This window comes from Dryobates pubescens, chromosome 12, assembly GCF_014839835.1.
Source record: "Dryobates pubescens isolate bDryPub1 chromosome 12, bDryPub1.pri, whole genome shotgun sequence".
NCBI classification, from domain to species: Eukaryota; Metazoa; Chordata; class Aves; order Piciformes; family Picidae; genus Dryobates; species Dryobates pubescens.
The window spans coordinates 13,392,337-13,408,814 of NC_071623.1; the positions used below are offsets into that span (position 1 = coordinate 13,392,337).

Genomic DNA, 16,478 nt, shown 5'->3' on the forward strand with positions numbered 1-16,478 from the left:
AGCCTCTCTGCTGGCAATTTCATCACTGTCTCCATTGGAGCTTTGAGGAAGTCACAGATTGGACTGACCAGTAGATGTGAACTTGATTCAGGAGCTGAATTCTGGAACTGCATTCAGGAATGCACAGATTGCAATCAAAGGCAGAACAGCCATTGAAGAAGAGAGCTTGACCCTTGTCATCCCTCAGTTTTATACTGAATATGATATATATGGAATGGAAATGCCTCACTCATCATTTTAGGGTCACCTGTCCTGTCTGCTTCTTGCCACAGGTGTGGCCTCTTACTTATTGCACCCCAGCATGGCACACAAGATTTGGCAACGACCTTGGCCTGTGTAGGAGCAAGTGTGTAAGCAATTGCCTTTCTGCATTCCAGTCCTTGGTAGTAACTATGAACATCGAGCATTACCACTTCTAGAAGCAGACAGTGACTGCAAAAACTTCCTGCTAATTTCAGAAAGTGCAGTCACCTAGAGACTGAGCTGAACAGTAGATTCAGTGAACAGAGTTAGTTCTAACTCCAACCAGGACACTCGCTATTGCTTTACATTCAAAGAGCATAATTGATCTACAGTTCTGCCATAGTGAGCATGTATTTATACCCATAACTAACTAATGGATAAATGTGGGTATTTTTCCCATTAAAAAATATGTTTTGGGGCTTTGAAAGGCCACAAAGGGGCTGGTGTGGGTCCAGAGAGGGGCAGCAGGGCTGGAGAAGGATCTGGAGAGTAGGTCTGGTGGGGAGTGGCTGAGGGAACTGGGGTTGTTGGGCTTTGAGAGGAGGGGACTCATTGCCCTCTGCAGCTCCCTGATAGAAGGTTGGGGTGGAGTGGGAGTCAGTCTCTTCTGCCAAGTGACTGGTGATAGGGTGAGAAGAAATGCCCTGGAGTTGTGCTGGGGAGGTTTAGGTTGGATATTGGGAGGGATTTCTTTCATGAAGGAATGGCCAGGCGTTGGAGCAGGCTGCCCAGGGAGGTGGTGGAGTCACTGTTGCTGGAGGTGTTCAAGAAATGTGTGGACATAGCACTTTGGGACATGGTTTAGTGGACATTATGGTTCTGGGTTGACTGTTGGACTTGATGTTCTTAGAGGTCTTTTCCAACCTTGATTCTGTACCAAAGTATTTTCAAAAGAGGACAAAGATATGTGGAGGGTTTTTGCTCTCTACAACAAGGTAAAGTATTCGGTATTTCATGGTCTGACACTCAAAGGTCCTGGAAGACCATAAGTTTCTTTAAAATAATATGGTGTTTTAGGGGCTTAATATGCTTAATATGCAGTGTGGTAGGTTGAAGTTTCCCCTCAGCATTAACTTTGCCAGACCAACTCAGTTAGAAGCTGTATTTACAAGCAAAATCTACACTCTACGATGGAATGCAATGAATATGTACAAAATGTACAGTATTTACAATAATATACAGGTATTTACAATTAGCAAACAACATGAAAACCTGCCTGGTCAGAGACCAGGGAAGCCATTCCACTGCTCCCCCCTACCCCCTTGTCCCAAGAGAGAAAGGAGCGGAGCGAGAAGCAGCACATTAGACTTAGCCAAGGCCAGCCCAAAGCACACAGGTTAATCTCTCCTGAGCAAAGCAAAACAGCCAAGATCAGAAGAGAGGAGAGAGAATTGTTATGGTGCAACTTGTCTTATTCTAGATATTTATCCAATGAATTTCTTTAGAATAATCTTTAGTTTTCCTTTTTACACCCAGTAGTGTTTTATTTCTATTTTTCTACTTTTCTGCTCAAAATCTGTAACTAATTTTAAAGGCACATCCTAAAACCACCCCAAGCAAGCTGTCTGTAACTGGAGTGTCCAGCCATCAAGATACACTAAATTACCAAACTGCTTCCCTTCCTATCCTGTCATTAATTTAGAGGATTTTGCTTTTCTGTCTAAAATTTGAGATAATGCATCAAAAGTGCTCTACAGATCAGTGTTTATAAGGTGCTTGGGTACATGTGTACAGGTATGGTAGAAGAAGTTGAGTCATCTGTTAATTCTGCCTTCAGAAGTGAGAAAACACACGCCATAAATAAAGCATAAGCTGTATGGGGAATAAGGACACTAGGAAGATGTTTTGGGCAGCTGCTATGCCATTATCTTTACTGCCCCCTGAATGGACCAGGAGTCCTGTGGAAAACAACAGTTCTGATTCCGTGTTTTTAAAGTTTATTCATATTGCCAAGTGAGCAAAGTTTGCATGTTTTAAGATGTTGAACAGTTCAAAATCTGATGTAGCACTAAAGGCTGTGCCTAAAACTTCATGGCTTAGGTGGTTTTTTTTGTTTCCCAGAGATGTCCAGGACATAGATCAACATTTGCCTAGGTGGTTTGTGCTTGCACGCAATCTTAGTTGCTCAGGCTTGGAATACTACTGACACTCACAAGTGGTAAAGGCAGGGATTATTATAGAATTTGATGATTAGAAAGTGGTTTTGTCAAGACCCTGTATTTTTATTTGGTTTTGTTTGCATTTATTTACTATTGATTCTGGAAACAAACTGATTTCAGGCATAAACTTGAACTGCAGAAGTTTGATCTAAATGTGAGGAGGACCTTCTTCTTTTTGAGGGTGGTAGAGCACTGGAACAGGCTGTCCAGAGAGATGCTGGAGTCCCCCTCACTGGAGTCCCCCTCACTGGAGTAATTCAAAACCTGCATGGATGCTGTCCTGTGCAGCCTGCTCTGGCAGGGAGGTTGGACCAGACGAGTGCCAGAGGTCCCTTCCAACCTCTATCATTCTGTTATTCTCTCTGACATTAGGGTTTTTAAATAAAGATGAAAAGCTGTGTCTGAGTGTGCTAATTTGCAGCAGTGATAAAGGAAAGAATAAGGATGTAAATAAGTCAAGACCATGCACTTCTGAAAACTGAGAATGCTTATTCTCTTGTAAGGTAAAATACTTCCAATCCCATCGAGTTGTTCTTCTGCAGCCTCTGAGGAGACCCAAACAGTTATAATCAGTACCCAATAGTCTACATGTAGAACCATGGGGCAGTATTTGCTAGTGAGTGGTGTTTCAATGCCAATAGAATGAGCAGATGTCTACATTTAGCCCTTATCTGAGCCTAAACCCTGGCAATGGCTCTACCACTTGATGTCTTCCGAGACTTACAGTTGGAAATGAAAATGGATTTAATGAAACAGTCAAACTGATACCAATGTCAATATGAAGTCTATAAAGTTATACTTTGCCAAGCAATGGTGCAGCAGCCACAATAATCAGGAAGGCAATCTTCAAGGGCAGGGTCAGGAAAAGCCCAAGTAGGAGGCTCCCCTTGCTTTGGCAAACTTCCTCCTTTGTTAATGCTGAGTGCTATGTTCATGGTATGGGCTATACCTGTAAGCCAACTCAAGTCAGCTGTCCTGGCTGATTCAGAACTTCTAATGGCCTGCAGCCAGATGAACCCATCATAGTTTTATCATGAAGAACTTGGCTTTACAGGTCAGGTTGTGACTGGTTGATTGCTGTAGGTTAACAAGAATGAGTAGCAGTAGTGAGAGATAATACTATTAGCATTACCTGACTATGTCCCCATCATCTTTGAGAATATGTGGTCTCTAGGTGAGGACATGGAGCCACCATTCCTTACATGCTGTCAGACTTTGCCTACTCAGTGTACCCTGGACCATCACAGAGGTGATTTTTCCCTCTCTGAAAGATCTTTCATTGATTTCCTACTGGAAAGGAAAGCATCAGGAGGAAGAATTATTTCACTGCGAGGGTGACAGAACACTGAATCAGGCTGCCCAAGAGGGGTGTGGAGTCTCCCTCTCTGGAGATATTCAGGACCTTCCTAGATGAATTCCTGTGTGGCCTGGTATAGGTGATCCTGTTCTGGTAGGGGGGTTGGGCTAGATGATCTCTCAAGGTCCCTTCCAGCCCCTGACATTCTGTGATCATCTTTCTGTCTTGAACCCAGATCAGTGAGTAGTTTGACCTTGCAGGTATCAACACGTCGATGTTGTATCAAGCAGCACAAACTGTCTGTACTGCAATTGCCATCAAAAGGCCAAAACAATTACTATGCAGATTGCTGGAATAAACTTGGCCAAAAAAGAGACAGAAAGCTGCTACAGAAAGGTCGAGCTATGATTAATATCCTGTGAGCGCAGCTCTGTGTTATCTTTCTCATGAATAATTACTCTTCTGCCATTTCACCACAAAGCCAGCATACCAGTAATATGGTGCCTGTGCCCATGCCCACCACCTCTTCTCAAAGTTTGGAAGAGTAGCTGTAGCACAGATAGCAACTCTGATAACTAAAATAAAGTTAATTGTATAAAGTAACTTTTCATTTTCCGTGACTGTGCTCTAGCCGATACTGGCTGGATGCTCCTGCTGGCTTGCTGACCTTGGCTGTGTTTCTTTGTTGTGGCTAAGTACTAACAAGCTATGCTCTGCTCTTCCCCCTCTCTTTTCCCTTGTACAGGGGGGAATAAGGGAGCTGAGAGGGGGAAGATGTTGGTAATCCACTGGTTTTATCCAGGTTTTTTTTGGTATTGTTTATAAATTGTAAATATATGTAAACATTGTATATTTTGTACCTATTCATTGTATTTCTTATTTCTAGATTTTAGTCTGCTTGTAAATACAGCTTCCTTTGCTTTCCAGCTGAGCTGGTCTGGCAATTTTATTCTGGGGGTAATTTCACCTCACCACAAGTATGGTAGAAAAGGGAATCTGAAGTGAAGAGAAATGATTAAGGGTTTGTCTGAGTCAAAGAAGGAGCTACGTCTTGAGAGCTTCTGTGTCTTCCTGCTGCTTGTGCAGCACTTGCTAGTTTTAAGTTATGAAATTGCCTTGACAAATCATGGCCAGAATAATACAAGAGAAAGTTGCAATGCTTTTCTTATAGCTAGCACAAATGGTCATAGTATACATAGCCTTTACATTTGGAAAACTCAGATTGCTAACAAAGACTGGTTAAGGCTCCAGGTCTCATAAGGCATTTCTTCATTGTAAATCTGAATCCTCTGTCATGTCCTGTAAAGTTATCTGTAGCAGCTACATCTACTTCCTTCTAATTTGGAGCACTACCTACATGAATGATCCACTGTGCAGCTTTGAACTTCACTCCCCCAGCCCTGTGCCTGGTTGCTGCTCTCTAGCCACTGCTGCAAACTCTGCTGCCAAGTCTCTGTTGATTTTATTTATTATTTTTTCCCACAGCTAAACCGAAGCCAGATGGCCTGGTTCAGCACTGGCAACTGCAGCTATGTGCCCTTTTCTTAGGGAGAGATATGTCAGAGTCACTGCATAGGCTGTGCTGAGAGGGTAAAGGGTTTGAAAATGGCAAAGAAAAACATCTCAGATGTTCTTTTTGTTTGCTGAACAGTATTTTTGCAGGACTCTGTCCCTTTTCCTTGTTACACAGTGTATGAAAAGGATGCTGATCCTGGGTATGCTGCTGTCAGGCAGTGCCTATAGGCTTTTGCTGAAGATGTCCATTGGATTCATTTGGGTCCCAGATGATCAGACAGCAGTGTGTGCTTCTTTTGTCGTGACCTGTTTTGTTCCTCAGTCAGAGATGATTTGCATGGCTGCTCCCACAGGCCTTGTGCTATTACTTGGAGTTGTCTTGGATATGTGTTCATGTTACCTTGGGAAGCATCCACCTCCTCTGCCCCCCTGAAAACAATCCTCAGGACTCCAAGAGCTGGTATGCAACCTAGTCTTCAGACTGACAACAGTGTAACCTGTGACAGTGACATTATATTTTCTTTAACTAGATATTTGTGGGGTTTGGTTTTGGTTGTGGGCGTGTTGTGTGGGGTTGGTTGGTTTGTTTGTTGTTTCTTTCCCTGCCTGCCACAAGAATTTCAGGAAAGGATATGCTTACAAATGCAGAATTCCCAGCTATGCTCATTTTGAGATAGACACACTGGGACAATGTAATGATGCATTTCATGGCAAGATTTAAACAACCCATTAGCTTTATTTGCTGCTTGTAGAGAAAAGCATCATGGCACTGTACTTAATGAAAAACAAAACAAGGCAACACTCCAAGCTCAGCCCACTTTCTGATTAATCTGTTTATATCCTATGGCAGGTTTCTGAACAAGTGTCCTTGTGAACAGCTCCTTTTATACTGCAGATGAGAAGGATGCTCTTGTGTGCATGCCTGCATTTGAGGTAGTCATGCCACATCCCCTTCACAGTCAGTGGAGAGGAATGGATGCTTCTAGATAAGGATTCCTCTGACCTTTAAAAGATCTTCTTCTGAGTCATGCCCCAGAAATGCCTATTTCTCTCTGTTGCTTATAGGGTGAGGCTGAGATGACAAGGTCAGAAGAAATGATAGATAATAGAATGAGAGGATGGTTTGAGTTGGAAAGGACCTTTAAAGATCATCCAGTCCAATATCCAACCCCATCCCTCTGCCTTGGGCACATGAGTCTCCTAACAATTTTTTCTCACCTGTTTAGAGATGTCATATCATGCATGATTACATACCTTTGCCATGCATGAAAACAAACTTCTGCTGTGAGAAACCTCTCCTACAAGGACAGGCTGAGGGAGCTGCGATTGTTAGCCTGGAGAAGACTCCAGGGAGACCTAGTAGTGGCCTTCCAGTACCTGAAGGGAGCCTATGAGAAGGCTGGGAAGGGACTGTTAACAAAGGCATGCAATGATAGGATGAGGGGCAGTGGTTTTAAGTTAGGGAAGAGTAGATTTTGGTTGGCCTTTAGGAGGGAGTTCTTTACCATGAGGGTAGTGGAACACTGGAACAGGTTACATAGGGAGGTAGTTGAGGCCCCATCCTTGGAGATTTTCAAGGTCAGCGTCTGTGCAACCTGATCTAATGGAGGATGTCCCTGCTTATTACAGGGCTGGACTACATGACCTTTGGAGGTCCCATTCAACCCAAAGCATTCTATGATTCTTTTCATTAAAACTTGAATCCAGTTACTCTGCTAAGTGAAATAGGAAATTACTATAATGTGTATTGGATACTGAGCGCTAGTACATCATACTGTTTGCAGAAAGGCAAATGTGCACTTAGCATCTTACAGGCTGAAATAACGGGGAACTGCATTTCTCACCTTCTGCATATGGCACTCACATTTCCTTATTCAAAACCATCATATGAAAGGTCTGGCTTCCCTCTTCCCCCAACCCAGAGAGCATTTCACTATGTTGGTGGATGTTTTTCCAAATGGTGGTTCTTCTAAGTGCTAGTTCCCTCTTCTCTGACTCTACAGCCTGGCTGCAGTTCATCTGCAATCTTCCAGCAGCCCCTTGTTGCAAAGGTCAAAAATCATTTAATTTTCCTTAATTCGTGAAGAAAGCAAAGCCAATGGCAGCAATTTATACAGTGGAGTAGAGCTTAGATTGATAGGCATGAGTTATTCTGCAAAATGAAATGTCTGATAAAGTCAGGGCACCTTTTTTGAGCACTCTTAATTCAGCAAATTAGTGAAAATGTTTGAATTTGAAGACTTACAAATAAGTTTCTATTGAGATTGTTTTGAAGAAGCTTCAAGCAGTTGTGTGGAACACACCTGCTGGTGTTTTGTGATAAGAAACTTCTATTGAGGAAAAAAAAAAAAGGTCAAGCAAATCTACTGATATTTCTTTAGTCAATTGCTGCTGCTAAAAGAAACAGATACTTTTCTTTTGGTGAGAACATCTTGTTAAGTAATAAAAATAATCCTCTTCCTTTACCATGATTTTGTCTACTTCCTGTCAGACGAAGCCTCCTGCAGTAGTGCTGCAGAAGGGAGCACTGCCCCAGGGATCCTGTATACAGTTACACATGAGAGTTGCTGCCCAGGACAGCCTCAAGTCCTGGTGACATGAGGAGAAACATTCTCCTCAGCATGAGGAGAAACTTCTTCACAGTGAGGGTGACAGAGTACTGGAACAGGCTGCCCAAAGAGGTTGTGGAGTCTCCTTCTTTGGAGACTTTCAAAACCCACCTGGATGCATTCCTGTGCAAACTACCCTAAGTGATCCTGCTTTGGCAGGGGGCTGGACCTGTTGATCTCTTGAGGTCTCTTCTAGCCTCTAATATACTGTGATAATGGTGGTATCAAGAATGTATTCATGAAAGCCAGGTCCTGCTTGACCAACCTCATCTCCTTCTGTGACCAGGTGACCAACCTAGTGGATGATGGAAAGGCTGTGGATGTTACCTATCTGGCTTCAGTAAAACCTTTGACACCATCTCCCACAGCATTCTCCTCGAGAATCTTGAGGCCCTTGGCATTGTTAGGTGTACTCTTTACAGGGTTAAAAACTGTTTGGACAGGCAGGCCAAGAGAGTTGTGATATATGGAGTTATTTTCCACCCCCCACCTCCCCACCCCCCCCTTTTTTTTGTTTAATGAATCTGAGTTTCTTACTACTATGAAGTCAAAAGACACTTAACATTACATGACTTATGTAATGTTATGTGGCCCTGCTCTGGCAGGGGTGTTTGACTCAATGATCTCCAGAGGGCCCTTCCAACCCCTAACATCCTGTGACTTACAGAGGGTGGTTAGGCATAGAAAATTAGTTAAATTAGTTTCAGCCTTTCTTTCAGCTTGTATTAATTCCAGTGCACTGACACCAATTGTATGCTGGTATTCTATACTTTCAACATCTCTTCAAAGCTTCTTGCTGCTACTCATATGTGGCCCCTTCTTTAATGCAACGACTACTTATCACTTCATAAGACTTCCAGCTTGTTTATCTACAGATCTTTGACATTTGTTCTTAGTCAGAGAATCTACTTACTGCTTGCAGTGTAATACTGACCAGAATTCTCTAACTGAGGTCACGTTCAGCAAATTTGGTTTGTTTTCTTGCCACTTGGTTTCAGTATCTTGAGTCACTCTTCCCTGCCTTGCAGATTATTGATTTTGTGCAGCAAGCATTTCCTGGTGCTTCAGTACCCACTGCAACTTGATTTGCTTTACCTGGGTGTGTGCACTCTGCAAACACGCCATTGAGGAGTGAAGCTGGTTTTTCTTGCTCCTGCATGTGGCATTCTGTAGTCCGTATACTGAAGTAGTTAATGGATTCAGGATACAAAGGTTTTGTGTCTTAAGCAGCATGTGTGTGAAACGTGCCTCTTGGAGTGTCAAAGCTGGGTACATCAGATCCAGATGCAGGACACTGTCATACATACTTGTGGATATAGGTTTTGGAGGCTGAAGCTGTGGCCTCCTAAAGAAGGATATAGGTTTTTGGCAGGTGGAAGCTGTGGCCTCCTGATTAAGGATATAGGTTTGGGAGGTGGAACCTGTGGCCGCCTAAGAGGTAGCCATGCCACCAATCCTGCTCCTGCTGAGTTTCCAGCTTGTCAGTTGTGCTGCTGCCTTGTGCAGCTTTGATTCAGGTGGTGGTTGGTGCCCTTTCAAGAAACAAGATATCTCACTTTCTTCTGTTACAGAGGTCAGTTACAGTCCATCATGCCATGCTGTACCCAGCTGCTGTTGGTGGGAATTTCTTTACCAGTATGGAATTACTAGCCATGCCTCTCCCAAATACACCTGTGCTAGTACATGTGTGCACTACACACCATGTTTCTCTGCTGGCAAAAATTTCCCACCAGCAGTAGGTGAAGGTTCTGTCACTCAAGCAATGTGAGATGATGTCCTGGTTCCTGTACCACTGCAGTCAATGCACATGGGAAAGACTGCCTCTGCTGCTGTCAATAAATTGTTCATGCACCAGCTGCTGGCTAAGTAAACAATAGTGGCTTGGCAGTAGGAGTAATTTCTTCCATCAAGAAATTGGACAACAGCATCATTGAAGAAAAGAGAATAATTCCTCTCGCTTCATTTCAGTTCTGTCTCTGGGGGGGGCAGGATTCCTCTCCTTCCTGAGGAGATGAGGGAGCCCTGAGGAGAAAGTGTTTTGGAGTGCAGCAGATGAAGCTGTGGATTTGCTGGGCTCTGGAGGATACATGCAGCAGTGACAGCAGTGGTGACTGCACCTGTGCTATCTGTAAATGTAGCTGACTGCAGTGGAGCCACTGTACTTCCTGTAGCTCCGAACTAACTTCCCTTATGAAGATTTGGGTTTGGGGTGCTGTATTTCCCACTGGCACAGGCAGCTTACAAAAATAAGGAAAAAACCTAACTCAAATCCCAATGTTCTCCTCCACTGTAGTACTTTTTCACTGCAATATTTTCTCTCTCTCTCTTTTTTTTTTTTTTAATGAGTCTTATGTAATTCTTTTATTTTGAGAGGGTGAGCAAATGCTCTCTGGATAGACATGGTACCTATATACAGTGATGAAGGTATACTGCAGGATAAACTCCTTACTCAGTTATAATTTGTGAGACCTGTTATGTGCTAAGGAATTTGTTATTTGTAATGTATCTTCCCTTAATACTTTAGAGAGGATGACTCCATGCTCACAATCCCTCTCTGCAGGGCTAAGAGAAATGGGAAAAGCATGAAAGATAGTCCCAAAGATCAGGTTTTCTACCCCTCTTTCATGGGGCAAGGAGAAATAACCACATACTTACATGCTTACTTACATGCTGTCTTGCTATTCTGCCACTTCACTCCTCCTTTGCAAGTCCAATGTTAGATCATTGCATAACTCTGACTCAAGAAATTAATACTCAGTCTACAAACTGAATGTAGATTAGAACTAACTTCATCTTACTGGGGTGTTTGCATTTTTTCCCATGTATCCTAATCTGCATTTTAGTGTTAAGTGCTGTGTTGTGTGAAATCGTCACTCAGTTTCAGATGAAAACAATTAAATTTCCTAAAGAGCCACAGGGCTCACATCAAAACTCTATTAAGAAGACCATTACAACATTTGAAAAGCTGTCTGGCTTTTTTGGTTTCTAAACCCCCACTTGGTTCATAATTCAGTTTTTGTCAGCTGGTTTATTCTGGACTACTTGGAGAGAGAGCAAGTGAAAAAGTGTGTGAGAGAAATCTCCCAGGACATTCAAAGGTAGGTTATATGCTTAGCCATGATGTAACTAACAACTTCTGCAGAGTTAAAAGCAAAATAGCTCAGAAAATGTGGCCAGATGTCAGGTTAATTTTTGGAAGTGTTTTTTTCCTCTTCCTTGAACCTCCAATATCAGAATGCATCTTACAAGTCAGAGTGCTCTTGTCAGCTGTAGCACATCATCAGGACAAAAATGGTGGTGGCAGAGACCACTTTTAACATGTTCTTTTCTCCTAAATTTCTACTTATATTGTTCCTTCTTTCCCTGTAACCTCTTGGTTTTCCATTTCCCAATAAAACTTGGCTGCTCTTTCCCCTCAGTGTGTGTTAGAATGATGCTGTGTGTCACCTACATTACCCCAAAAGGAAAACTCATGAACAGAAATTTGGAGCACCTTGACCAGCCAAGCAACATAGCTTATTCTCTGCTGAACTTGGCTTTGTGAGTTTTGTACTGATACCTCATGCTCCCTAGCCCACTGATCTTGGGATCCAGTTGGGATGAAAGTACTCTTTTCACCAGGCATTTTGCTAGGCAGTTCAAGAATGAAGCTAGCCTGCTTGTTGGCAACAAAGGAGAATTCACATGTTGGATTTCTTCCTTTAACTTACAAGTAGCTTGGCTTTATGGTGTCAAGATAGACACGAGGAGGCTGAGGGGAGACCTCATCACTCTCTACAGCTACCTGAAAGGAGATTGTGGAGAGTCTGGTGCTGGTCTCTTCTCTCCCTTTTGTGTGCTGGGATGAATCAAAAGCGAGGTGATTCTGCTCCTCTACTCTGTTTTCATAGATCCCACTTGGAGTGCTCTGTCCAGTTCTGGTATCCCCAGCATAAGAAGGGCATTGAACTGCTGGAGTGGGTCCAGAGGAGGGTCACAAAGATGATCAGAGGGCTGGAGCATCTCCCCTGTGGGGACAAGCTATGAGAGTTGGGGCTGTTCAGCCTGTAGAAAAGATGACTCTGGCGGGAACCTTATAATGGCCTTCCAGTATCTGAAGGGGACTTACAAGAGAGCTGGGAAAGGACCTTTTACAAGGGCTTGTAGTTATAGGATGAGAGCAAGTGTATTGAAGCTTGAGGAGGGCAGATTAAAATTGGATATTAGGAAGAAATTCTTTACAGTGAAGGTGGTGAGACACCAGAAAAGATTGCCTATCGAGGTCTTGGATGCTGCCCCCCTGGAGTTGTTCAAGGCCAGGCTGGACAAGGCCCGGAGCAATCTGATCTAGTGGAGGGTGTCTTTGCCCATGGCAGGAGGGCTGGAACTAGATGATCATCAAGGTCCCTTCCAACCCAACCCAGTCTATGAATATGTGCACTAGGTATGCACACATATACGTTGGCACTTACATATGATGATGTGGATGCATTTTTTGTGTATAGGCAGGTTTATGTTTGTATGCTTCCAAGTACAAATTGCATCTGCTCACATAGCTTCTTTCTATTACAGAAAACTGTCTTGGAAGTCATCCTGGGTTTGGTGTGAAAGTCAATGTTTTCTTATGAAACTGTAAGGACTGAATGTGCCAACCAGTTGACTAGAAGTTTTAGATACTTTGCAAAGTATCTTCCTAGTGACTCTTTCCATGTTCAGAGCTCCAGTATGAATTAGGTTTTTTTCCTTGACAGCTGTTTTCTGTTTATAAACAACTGAACAAACCCCAACAACAGCAAAACAAGTAGTGAAATTTATCTTTCTTCTGGGTGGCTACATTTTAACACCTCACTCTTAAGTTCTCCCTGTATTTAGTGGAAGTGAATGGACTTTTCTAGAACAGGTCATCCTAAATTAAGTGTCTGCTGTAAGTGCATAAATCACTCATTGAAAGTTTCTATTACTTGTAATTGACTGTGAAGTGAATATAATGGATGACTTGCTGAGATGGAGGTGTATACTTGGTTTTGAGTGAGTCTTACCTTTTAGTGCTATCCTCCGAAGCCTGTCCACTTCTTAGTTTTTAAGGTCATCCCAGGGAAATGCGTAGAGTCATTCCTTCCCCTCCCATGCTCATTACCATCAGAATGAAATAATTACAGGATGAATATAGTAATTTAAATGTTTTGCAGTGGAAAGATAATTGCAGAGCCCTCATGGGAGCATAATCAAAAATCAATGAGTAAATAACAGAAAACATGACTTGTAAGTAGCTCCTGAGATAACCTAATAGTCTGCAAGCCATTCTTTGGTAGCTTTTAAATCATTACTAGATTAAGCCTTTCTCAAATCAGTCTGTGATGGTAATGTCAAAATCACCCACATTTGTTTGCTTTGACTTTTAGGTAGTTTGAAATATATACACCCAGCTATTTTGTGGCTCCAGCCTTCAATTATGCCAGGAAGCTGATTCTGCAGCTGCTTGTGAGTGCAGTCTGAAGGCCTGCAGCGTGCTGGTGATCACTGGCCAGAACACCAGGGTGTCCCCAGGAAAATGAGTTGCTTTCTTGAGGAAGAAGCAAAGAAGAAAGCTTTGTATCTTGTATAGTTGGAAGGCAAAGCAATACAATCTTGACATCTAGTTGACTTAAAGAAGCATTTTTCAAAGTACCTCTTGACCGTGTGATCTTGTATATTTCTGACACCAACGTGCCTTTGGACTTGTGCAAATAAAACATTTGAAGAACTGATTGGAGGAAGCAGCAGCTGAAGAATCATGGCAAAGCACTTGGAGGTCATCAATCTGTCATTCTTGTTGGAACATGAAAGGGAAACCATATTGGGAGTATTGAAGAGAGATGAGTATCTGAAAAAAATTGAAGATAAAAGGATAAGGTAACTGTTTTGATTATTTTATTATTATTCTCTTTAAAATATGGTCCATGGCATAGATATTTTTCATGGTACCCAGTGAAGATTTTCTAAGTGCCTCAGAAGAAGGATGAGCCTTGGGAGGTGACACAATTAATTGTAAGTCAATGTGAAGCGTGTTAAAAAGAGAATTGCTTTGCTAGTCTGACCCTCTGTAAACAAAGGATAGCACCCATTCCTTCAAGGTTAAAAAAAGTAAGAAGGACAACAATTGCACAGATACACAGTGGTGGTTTTTATATTTCAGATCTCTCAGTTTGGCTGACTTCCCCCCCAGCCCCATGAATGAAAAACTTTAGCAAGGCTCTTGAACTTCAGTCTTCTGAGAGGTGCTGTATGCTTTGTGCCTTCAGAGAGTACAGCAGGAAAGAAGTTTGGAAAGTGTCACAGGAAGAGAAAGTAGGTGCCTGCCTCTGTGCAGGAGTCCATACAACACAGGGCAAATGCAAGACAGTGACCTTTTTCTTTCTTTTGCAGTACTTACAGAATAGAGAGGAGGGGGAACACTTCATTTTTCACATTATTTAGATTTCCTAAAAAATAAATAAACCTGAGCATCTCAGATATGGATCTCAAAAGTCTGATGGAGAACTTGAGACTCAGGGTATTTATAGAGTCTATGTGGTCTTTTCTGAGGAGAAGGGGGAAAAAAGAGGTAAAAATGAAAGTTCAGAGAACATCATGTGGAGGTAGGCTACATCAGCGATTTTAGATAACTTCAATTGCTGTAGTTCAGGTAAGTATCAATTCTGCAAGGGTTTGGATGAGTTTCCAATAGGTAGTTGCTACTTCTGCTTGCTTTCCCTCCTGCCTTTTTTAACCTTTTACACAGTGCTGGTTCTGAGAAACAGGCTCAGCACAGCTATAGGCAGCACTTGCTGCTGGAAAGCATGCTGACTGTAATGGATGACACAGGGAAGACTTCCTGCCTTTGGTGGTTTCTATCCATGCATTAAGAGACCAGGCTGCATCATTTCCCCTTTTAAAGACATTGTGTATTGCAAAGATACCTATTGAGCACCTATTGAGGTATCTTCTGTATAGAGCTATTGTTTGGAAATCCATGAAGAGTTATTCACTGGCTTTGGAAGTCTTTCTACCTTAAGAAAACCAAGTCTGAATGCAATGCCTCAGTTGGTGTGCAGCCCATTTGACTGAAAAAAGGTAGTGGCTCACCTGAACACAGTGGGCTGAAACTGGTTGCTGATTCTGCTGCAAGACTAGAAGGAATCGTCTTTCCTTGTGCTGATGTGGGCAAATTAATCATTTCATCTCCTTCATCATCAAAATAAAACAGATGGAGCACTGTTTGTTCCAGGCATTGCACTCTGTGTTGTAATGGGATAAGCATTTTGAAGTATTTCAGTTTTCTAAGGTGGTGCCCTTGGATGTGTGCGACATGCCAGTAGTCATCGATCAAAGGCATGGTGTGAAGTGCAGTTGTGTAACAGATCTGGCTTTCCAACCCTCCAGAAGGCTTTCATTTCTACTTACTGTTGTTCCCCAGTTTCAAGCGGAAAGTTAAAACTCCTAAGGTTTTGTGTTCATTTTTTTTGTTTCACTGTGTTTTGGTTTTGGGCTGCTTTGTTTGTTTGTGTCTTTTTTAAATACATATGTGTACATTTTAAATTTCTGCCCTTTTTTGGCACTGCTGGAAGTCATTCTGCCAAACCTAGTGAGTTTGAGAATCCAAGGCACCCCTGAAGGATGTGTTTCAGTAAAGCAGCAGGTGGTATTGGCTTATCTGTGATTTGATACGAATGGAAAGACCACCTTAAGAGAAGATTGAAAATGGAGCCCCTATTACAAGAAAGTTACAGAAGTGCTGGAATATGTCCAGGGGAGAGCTGTGAGGATGATCAGGGGGCTGGAGCACCTCTCCTATGAAGACAGGCTGAGAGAGTTGGGGGCCATTTATTCGGGAGAGGAGAAGGCTCTGAGGAGACCTTATTGTGGCCTTCCAGTATCTGAAGGGGGCTACAAGAAAGCTGGGGAGGGACTTTTAGGGTATCAGGTAGTGATAGGACTAGGGGGAATGGATCCAAGCTAGAGGAGGGGAGATTTAGATTAAATGTTAGGAAGAAGTTCTTCCCTATGAGGGTGGTGAGACACTGGAACAGGTTGCCCAAGGAGGTGGTGGAAGCCTTATCCCTCGGGGTTTTTAAGGCCAGGCTGGATGTGGCAACCTGATGTAGTGTGAGGGGTCCCTGCCCATGGCAGGGGCGTTGGAACTAGACAGTCCTTGAGGTCCCTTCCATCCCTCACAATTCTAGGATTCTATGAATTCTTATCCTAATTAGGATAATTAGCAATATATGGTGATGCTTATGCATACTTCTAACACCTGTATATGAACCAACTGGTTTCAGAATCAGAGTGTATTTGGAGAATTGCCATTAGACCATACTGTGCCTGGTAATAGTGGAATGTAGTCTATAAAAGACTTCCAAAATACACAAAGTATAAAGATCTGGATGGGTAACTGCTTCCTAGGAGACTTCATAATTTTTCTTCCTGAATACAGCTTTGCAAGGATATCTTTAATCACGGTTTATAAGTATACTTCAGAGAAACATTTGTGGTCTTTGGAATTCATTTGGTGCAATCTGTTATATATTTTATTGAAGTACTTTGCAGAAGCACAAGTCCCTTTGTGTTTATTTTCAAGGCATTTTTCATCCTTGCAAGATGCTTACTTTTACTCTGTAGTGAAGAATTTTTATTAGTCCACTCCACTCTTCCTGCATC

General features: G+C 42.5%; 1 protein-coding gene across 1 annotated transcript in view; it reads left to right on the forward strand.

Annotated features, from left to right (window-relative positions):
• Positions 1 to 13,214: 13,214 nt before the first annotated feature.
• SYTL5 (synaptotagmin like 5) overlaps positions 13,215 to 16,478 on the forward strand; it is a 60,219-nt gene continuing 56,955 nt past the window's right edge. Inside the window, exon 1 of the mRNA XM_054166069.1 lies at positions 13,215 to 13,694. Coding sequence (XP_054022044.1) covers positions 13,576 to 13,694 — 119 coding nt within the window. The 5' untranslated portion in view covers positions 13,215 to 13,575. The remainder of the gene's footprint in view (positions 13,695 to 16,478) is intronic.